General features: G+C 42.5%; 2 protein-coding genes across 3 annotated transcripts in view; one reads left to right on the top strand and one right to left on the bottom strand.

Moving 5' to 3' along the window:
- The window catches only part of LOC106814048 (metallo-beta-lactamase domain-containing protein 1-like), a gene marked incomplete in the record, with an annotated part of 9,871 nt that extends 7,361 nt beyond the window's left edge, over window positions 1-2,510 (bottom strand). The window contains 1 exon segment of the mRNA XM_014818312.1: window positions 2,193-2,510. Within this exon segment, the coding sequence (XP_014673798.1) occupies window positions 2,193-2,343 (151 nt within the window).
- Window positions 2,511-7,320: 4,810 nt separating this feature from the next.
- The window catches only part of LOC106814047 (evolutionarily conserved signaling intermediate in Toll pathway, mitochondrial-like), an 8,851-nt gene continuing 7,896 nt past the window's right edge, over window positions 7,321-8,275 (top strand). The window contains exon 1 of one of the 2 annotated variants that reach the window (XM_014818311.1): window positions 7,321-7,389. In XM_014818311.1, coding sequence (XP_014673797.1) covers window positions 7,381-7,389 — 9 coding nt within the window. In that variant the 5' untranslated portion in view covers window positions 7,321-7,380. The remainder of the gene's footprint in view (window positions 7,390-8,275) is intronic. The other variant, XM_014818310.1, reaches the window with a different exon arrangement.

Genomic DNA, 8,275 nt, shown 5'->3' with positions numbered 1-8,275 from the left:
AACCTGCCTTTCTCTGTCTCAAACACCTAATGCCGCTAGTTTTATTTACATATTATTATTTAGGCCACCAAATCCATTTCGGGCTCATGTTTGTAGGCACCTATCATGAATTATGCTTTCAACTGACAAATTTGCTGCTGCACATGGATTGTGTGTTGCCAATATTTCTTTGTATTGAAGTTTCTGTACATCTCCTATATCAGCGTTATTTTTGTTCTGAATCTTCTAAAATCTACCGTGTAAACTAGCTGTAATAATCCAGGCGCTGCCAAACTCACGCATTCGGCGTGCGACTCGCGGTATAGAAGCTAATCTCACGCTCTCACTCCGGGTCTGCTAATTCTCACGCATACAGAAACAAACAGATAGAAAAACCGAAGTATACTTTAGAGCATTTCAATTCGCTGAACGGTTCTAGATCTCGCGTCCTTACTTGCCGAACAGTAGAGGTCATATATAAATACAATTCCAAGCAGGATCTAGTGATGTGTTGTTTCGAGCCATCCATATACATGTACCTAATCCATCTAAAAGCAGAACTACAGTGTATTGCATTACAACATGTGTATGTTTAAAAACTCACTTAAGTATGCACCAGAATGCACAATTTCAATGTGAAAAATGCAAAAGGTCCCTAGTGTGGGAGGGGTGCCCCCCCCCCTCCCACACCATCCCCACGCTCGGTCGCTCCGCTCCCTTGCATAATCTCACTCTCAACTCAATGTTGGCAGCCATGCGTAATTAGCTTGTACAGTGTTTTACTTGTTTCAATCACACAGCTAAAGATGTCTCGTCCAGAAGACAAGGAGCCGGAATTTGATGAATCGTACTACCAGCCACTCATAGACCTCGACAAAAAGTTTGGACGAAAACTGAGAAAGCCACGGCAGTTCACTCTGTATACCACAGGGCTGTTGCTTGTAGTGAGCTTTGCCTATCCAGTATATTTAGCTTATGAGTGGTCCGCTTCAAAGCCGAAACCGAAGAAGCAATCCATTCTAGAGCCCATGGTTGTACCACCCAACGAAGGCTAACCTGATTACTATGCTTACATGTAGGTGTTTAATGTTTATGATACATATGAAATGCTGAAGTGTCCATGCATTGTGTTTATTAATTATTTTTTTCTGTTTTAGTTTTAATTTCATTCACTGCATGATTCGAAATATCGACAATAAGCGTTTCAAGTTGTGATGATGTTGGTTGTGGATAAATTAATAGGGTGCCAAATTGCCAATATATTAACTAGTGAGAACTCTATGCACAAGCATAACTTTTCACAAGGGGGTTGTTCATGTAGTATAATCTGATATTTGTGTATTTCAGAAAGAGGCAGCATGCAGTCATTGACTATGATTAGAGTTTGTATTAGTGCTATCAACTCAGGATGTATGGAGCTGGCTCATGTTCCAATACACCAACATATGTCAGTATGTATAAATCATATACCCCTATTTATCTGTATACATGTCTGTCTCTCTCTCTCGCCGCTTATTATATAATCGCTGTCTGTGCATAAATCGAGCAGCCTTCTTTCTCTAGAACTCGCAGCCACACATGACATAATCGTTGTCTGTGTGTAAATCGAGCAGCCTTCTCTCTCTAAAACTCACAGCCATAAATAAATAAATAAAAAATATAAAAATAACGTAGTGTTAAGCGAGAAGGGAACTTGTGGCTATGGTTTTGTATGGCTCATAGGGTCTGTGTCCCCCAGGGTACTGCCGGGAACATACCCTGGGTACGGTCCGGTATACCCTGGTATTTGATATGGTAACTATTTGATATGGTTAGGGTTAGAGATCGAGTAGGCGTAGGAGACTCCCTACTAGACTCGTTAGTGGAGTAGGCGAGGTACGGTCCGGCATATTAGATAGTACCAGAGTATGTCGCTCTAGTACTATAGTCCGCGTACAGTGACTGCAGCAGGCCTGCGGCAGTCACTGTACGCGGGCTATATATAGTACTAGAGCTAGTTCCGGCAGGGCCCCGGGGGACATGCATAGAGTCAGACCCTCTCAGCTTTTGTAGGCCTATGCTTTGTAGGCCTACTAATTGAGTAATTCTGCGTCTAAAGTTTGGAAAACAGAGATGCAACCTATTCACGCAACAAATTTCACTGTAATTCGGCTGACTATTTGCACAAGAATATAAGCAAGTTCAGGGTGGTTTGCGGGCGTACAGCATCTCACCTGTTAAAATTATGTCTTCATCCCATGGACTGCCGCAATCAACCATAATGTTGTGTCTTCCTTTTAACAGAGTTATTGTTCCGTCTGCTCTCAAGGAATCGCCATCGAACTCAGAGTAGCCTGGCTTCAAAACATGAACTCTGTACTTCATTGCAAATGGACAGTTCCACTAGTACTAGTAGCATTAGACCACAAGGGGACAAGTTATCAACACAAACAAAATACGTCGTATGCGATCACGAACACTATGCGTTCTGGTTTTAATTGCTCGTGTGTCGTGTCACGGTCGATAGATGGCGCTGCAATCGACGTCGCGCCGCCGTGATGGTTTTGTACATGTGAGTTTTACAGCTACATTACAAATGTGAAATGAGATATTATGTGCGATCGCTGAAAAATTATACGTTTATCATGATGCCGGTTTTGATTTATTACTGGTCACTGATGGCTGGTAACAAGTATGGTGCTCCGCTCCCTTGCCCCTAAACTCTCCTCCTCAAAACTCAAATGTTGGCAGCGACATGCCGTAATTAGCCTTGTAAACAGTGTTTTACTTGTTTCACATCAACAGGGCCCGCTAAAAAGATGTCTCGTCCAGAAGACAAGCGCCCGGAATTTGATGAATCGTACTACCAGCCACTCATAGACCTTGACAAAAGTTTGGACTCGAAAACTGAGAAAGCCACGGCAGTTCACTCTGTCATACCACAGGGCTGTTGGCTTGTAGTGAGCTTTGCCTATCCAGCTATATTTAGCTTATGAGTGGTCCGCTTCAAAGCCGAAACCGGAAGAGCCAATCCATTCTAGAGCCATGGTTGACCACCCAACGAAGGCTAACTCTGATTACTATGCTTTACATGTAGGTGTTTAAATGTTTATGATACATATGAAATGCCTGAAGTGTCCATGCATTGTGTTACTTAATTATTTTTTTTCTGTTTTAGTTTAATTTCATTCACTGCATGATTCGACATATCGACAATAAGCGTTTCAAATGTGATGATGTTGGTAGTGGATAAATTAATAGGGTGCCATATATAACTAGTGAGAATCTATGCACAAGCATAACTTTTCACAAGGGGGTTGTTCATGTAGTATGAATCTGATATTTGTGTATTTCAGAAAGAGGCAGCATGCAGTCATTGACTATGATTAGAGTTTGTATTAAGTGCTATCAACTCAGCGATGTATGGAGCTGGCTCATGTTCCAATACACCAACATATGTCAGTATGTATAAAATCATATACCCCTATTTATTGTATACATGTCTGTCTCCTCTCTCTCGCGCTTTATATATAATCGCTGTCTGTGCATAAATCGAGCAGCCTTCTTTCTCTGAACTCGCAGCACACATGACATATCGTTGTCTGTGTGTAAATCGAGCAAGCCTTCTCTCTCTAAAACTCACAGCCAACTCATTAATACATAATCGTTGTCTGTGTGTAAATCGAGCGGCCTTCTCTCTCTAAAACTCGCAGCCACTCATTAATTCATAATCGTTGTCTGTGTGTAAATCGAGCGCCCTTCTCTCTCGCAGCGACGCGTGCTGGTGACGATCGTTCAGCCGTCGATGTGGGGTCAACGGGACGTCACAGGCGCGGCGATGCACAAGGAACCTTCACACGTCGGCTGCACTGAAGGAGAAGAAGAGTCGGCATGAACCGCATCGCAAGCAAAGAGCGTCGTCTCTCCGACAGAAAGCTGTTCGAGATGAGTTCGCCGAGAGCAAACGCAATAAGGAGACGTTCCTCGGTAAGTGTATCAGGGCTTGAAACTAACGGCTCCGCCGCTCGCGCCGAGGCTAGTAGAATCAGTAAGGGCTAGTAGAATGTCTGGTCTGACCAGCCCTGTTGGCGAGTGAATTTTATATTCATAATGCGCGCGTTCATTTTCCATACGGCCAGGGTTGGCACAATACGCTGCCAACGTACATGTCTAGACGGCATTGTCTGGCTTCCTTGATAACAAAGTATAACATCACGGTGTTTAACAACACAATGTTTCGTTTATTAACACAATGTTTTTAACACATTATTAACACAATGTTTCGTGTCAATCTTTCAATTTTTACTCATCTGTGACTTGACACAGTGTTGTAATGTTAGTAATGTTAGTAGTATTGATTTAGTACTATTAGTACCACATTAGTTAACTTAATGTAAGTGTTATGCAAATAAATTTATGCAACTTTTAATTACTTTATTATCGTCATTGATCCCAGCATCATTTACACATTACCAATATTTTATTATCTTCATATATATGAGTGAAACAATGCGAATGGCCATGTCTGCTGTCACTGCAATACGTACAAAATGTACATGATTAGGCCTTTTGCTTTAACAGCACTGAGCATCACGTGAGCAGAGCGGCATGCAGCACATGTTTAAATAATATCCCGGACAAACCAAACTCTTGAGGGACAACCATATGCTACTCTCTGTTGTTCCTCCGGACAACCCAAAAAAAACCTTAAAATTGAGACACTGGTATATATATCAAGATATAATATACACCTAGAGTGTACAATGGAAAAACTGGGAAATAGTGCTATTTCAGGCAATATTATTCTACTGAGGCCTGTGGTAGGCATGATTACGCTCCAATATCTCGGCCTAGGAGTATGCGTAGAGACAAGCGGTTGGTCTTATTTTAGAGAGCAAAGAATGCTGCTTACGCGAATACCATGAACTTAGTCTAGAACCGCATACAAACTAGAATAATATTGCCGTGAAATGGCACTATCTTTCCGTTGTACACTCTAGGTATTTATTAGCTCTTGATATATAATATATATATTATGTATATTTATTATATATATATTATATATATATATAATATATATATATATAATATATATATTATACCTGAATATGTGCTGAATCTAAATTTTCACAGTCAAGGAATTTCGCAGAATGCATCTCGGAGCATCTAAAATCAAAACCCAGATCACCACCTCACGCCCCCCCCTTCCACCAACGCCCCCGCAAATGGCAAAATTTTACTCACTGCGTAGCTCAGCGCGGCACTTCAGAAAAGTAAGGGCTGGGAGATATTTTTAAGGGCTAGTAGATTTTACAGGTCACTAGCCCTGCTGGCTAGTGAACATTTTAGGTTTAGTTTTCAAGCCCTGTGTATGTCGGTCCTTGGTTGTCGGTCCTTAAATGTCGGTCCTTGCATGTCAGTTCTTTGCATGTCGTCCTTGTATGTCGGTCCTTGTATGTTCGGTCTTTTGTATGTCGTCGCCTTGTATGTCGGTCCTTGTATGTCGGTCTTTGTATGTCGGTCCTTGTATGTCGGTCTTTGTATGTCGGTCCTTGTATGTCGGTCTTTGTATGTCCTTGTATGTCGGTCTTTGTATGTCGGTCTTTGTATGTCGGTCTTTGTTGTCGGTCGCTCGTATGTCGGTCCTCGTATGTCGGTCTTTGTATGTCGGTTCATTGTAATGTCGGTCCTTGTATGTCGGTCTTGTGATGTCGGTCCTGTTGTCGTCCTTGTATGTCGGTCCTTGTATGTCGGTCCTTTGTATGTCGGTCCTTGTATGTCGGCCTTTGTATGTCGGTCTTTGTATGTCGGTCCTTGTATGTCGGTCTTTGTATGTCGGTTTTCTTGTATGTCGGTGCCTTGTATGTCGGTCTTTGTATGTCGGTCCTTGTATTCCGGTCGCTTGTATGTCGCTCCTTGTAATGTCGGGCCTTGTATGTCGGTCTTTGTATGTCGGTCCTTGGTTGTCCGGTCCCTTGGTTGTCGGTCCTTGTATGTCGGTCCTTGTATGTCCGGTCTTTGTATGTCGGTCTTTGTATGTCGGTCCGTTGTCATGTCGGTCTTTGTATGTCGGTCTTTGTATGTCGGTCCTTGTTATGTCGGTCTTTGTATGTCGGGTCTTTGTATGTCGGTCTTTGTATGTCGGTCCTTGGTTGTCGGTCCTTGTTGTCGGTCCTTGTTGTCGGTCCCTTGTATGTCGGTCTTGTATGTCGGTCTTGTATGTCGGTCTTTGTATGTCGGTCTTTATGTCGGTCCTTGTTGTCGGTCCTTGTATGTCGGTCCTTGTATGTCGGTCGCCTTTGTATGTCGGTCCTTGGTTGTCGGTCCTTGTTTATGTCCGGTCCTTGTATGTCGGTCCTTGGTTTGTCGGTCCTTGGCATGTGTTGGTTCTTGCATGTCGGTCTTGCATGTCGGTGCCTTGCATGTCGGTCCTTAGTATGTCGGTCCTTGTATGTCGGTCCTTGTATGTCGGTCCTGTGGTTGTTCGTCGCCTTGGTTGTCGTCCTTGCTATGTCGGTCCTTGTATGTCGGTCCTTGTATGTTGGTCCTTGCATGTCGGTTCTTGCATGTCGGTCCTTGTATGTCGGTCTTTGTATGTCGGTCCTTGTATGTCGGTCCTTGTATGTCGGTCTTTGTATGTCGGTCCTTGTATGTCGGTCCTTGGTTGTCGGTCCTTGTATGTCGGTCCTTGTATGTCGGTCCTTGTATGTCGGTCCTTGTATGTCGGTCTTGTATGTCGGTCTTTGTATGTCGGTCCTTGGTTGTCGGTTCTTACATGTTGGTCCTCGTATTTTGTCGGTCCTTGTGATGTCGGGTCCTTGTATGTCGGTCCTTGTATGTCGGTCTTTGTAATGTCAGTCCTTGGTTTCTCGGTCCTTGTATGTCGGTCGCTTGTATGTCGGTCTTTGTATGTCCTTGATATGTCGGTCTTTGTATGTCGGCTTGTATGTCAGTCTTTGTGATGTCGGTCCTCGTATGGTCGGTCCTTGTAAGGTCGGTCTTTGTAATGTCGGTCTTTGTATGTCCTTGTATGTCCGGTCTTTGTATGTGCGGTCGGCATGAAAGAACACACATCCTTAACTTGTAGATGATGTAGAATCGCTACTCTGGATGACCAGAACATAGATGTTGTTGCGGATGTTTATGTTGATTGTTACGAAGGAACACCCTCCTTAACTTGCAGACGATGCAGAATCATCTCTGGATGACGCGAGCGTAGACGATGTTGGCTAATTAATGTCGCGGGTTTAACGCAGCGTGCGCTCACGACGTTTGAGAAACGGAGACAAGTCCGGGCCGTGGCTCGGTCGAGTTTGTATATGCGGCAATCCGGCGCATGGAGGAGTTTGGTGTGGAGAAGGACTTGCAGTCGTACAAGGCCATCCTGTGTTTGTTTCCGGAAGGCAAAAGGTGCCGCAAAACATGTTCCAGCGTAGTCTACTGATACACACTTCTTACTAGTATACTTACTATGTATAGGCAATTCAGCGTAACGGCCCGACAGTCAGATAAGTCTTCTTTAACATTAACATGCACAGTAAACACCAAATTTAATTAATCAATCTACAAGAAATTAGGCAATTAGTGTTTTTATCTAAGCGAACATTTTGTGGAATTGCCATAATATAGTATACCTAACTGAACACCTACCGAGCCGAAACACACTTCTTATTATCTATACTTGCTATAGTATATATAGTAGATCTAACTGGTTAATTGGTACTCAACCATGAAGATTGGAAACGTACAGCTTACGTTTCGCGGCTGAGAAAGCCTCCTGGCAGGAGGCTTTCTCAAAGCTGACTGAGTTCGAGTTAACTCGAGTTAGGTTTGAGAAGCCTCCTGGCAGGAGGCGAAACGTAAAGCTGAACGTTTCAATCTTACGGTTGAGTAACAATTAACCCAGTTAGATCTATTAGTCTACCAACCGAATGAATTTATTTAATGAGAATATATATATAGTATATACTATATAGTATATAGTATATATAATTATAGTATAGTGATATATAACTACTTATACGTTATAGTATATGTGAATGTGTTATGGTATTACAAAAGTATTAAAAACGGATGGGTAGATGTTTATTGAGTACTATTGGTATCTACCAATTAAATGCGGATGTTTACGAAAGAAGGTACAGTCACTGTAAGGTTACTATCATATAGAGTATATGAGCACAGATTATAACATGCTTGAGGCTCACACAAACAGAATTTTAAAATAGAGGAAGAAATTAGAATAGTATATTAGTATACTGTTTAGTTATATACGTCTAGAAATGAATTATAATTATTGAGTTGTTTTCAGCTGGCA

Source organism: Priapulus caudatus, unplaced genomic scaffold (assembly GCF_000485595.1).
Source record: "Priapulus caudatus unplaced genomic scaffold, Priapulus_caudatus-5.0.1 Scaffold863, whole genome shotgun sequence".
NCBI classification, from domain to species: Eukaryota; Metazoa; Priapulida; class Priapulimorpha; order Priapulimorphida; family Priapulidae; genus Priapulus; species Priapulus caudatus.
This window is presented reverse-complemented; position numbering and strand designations above follow the sequence as displayed.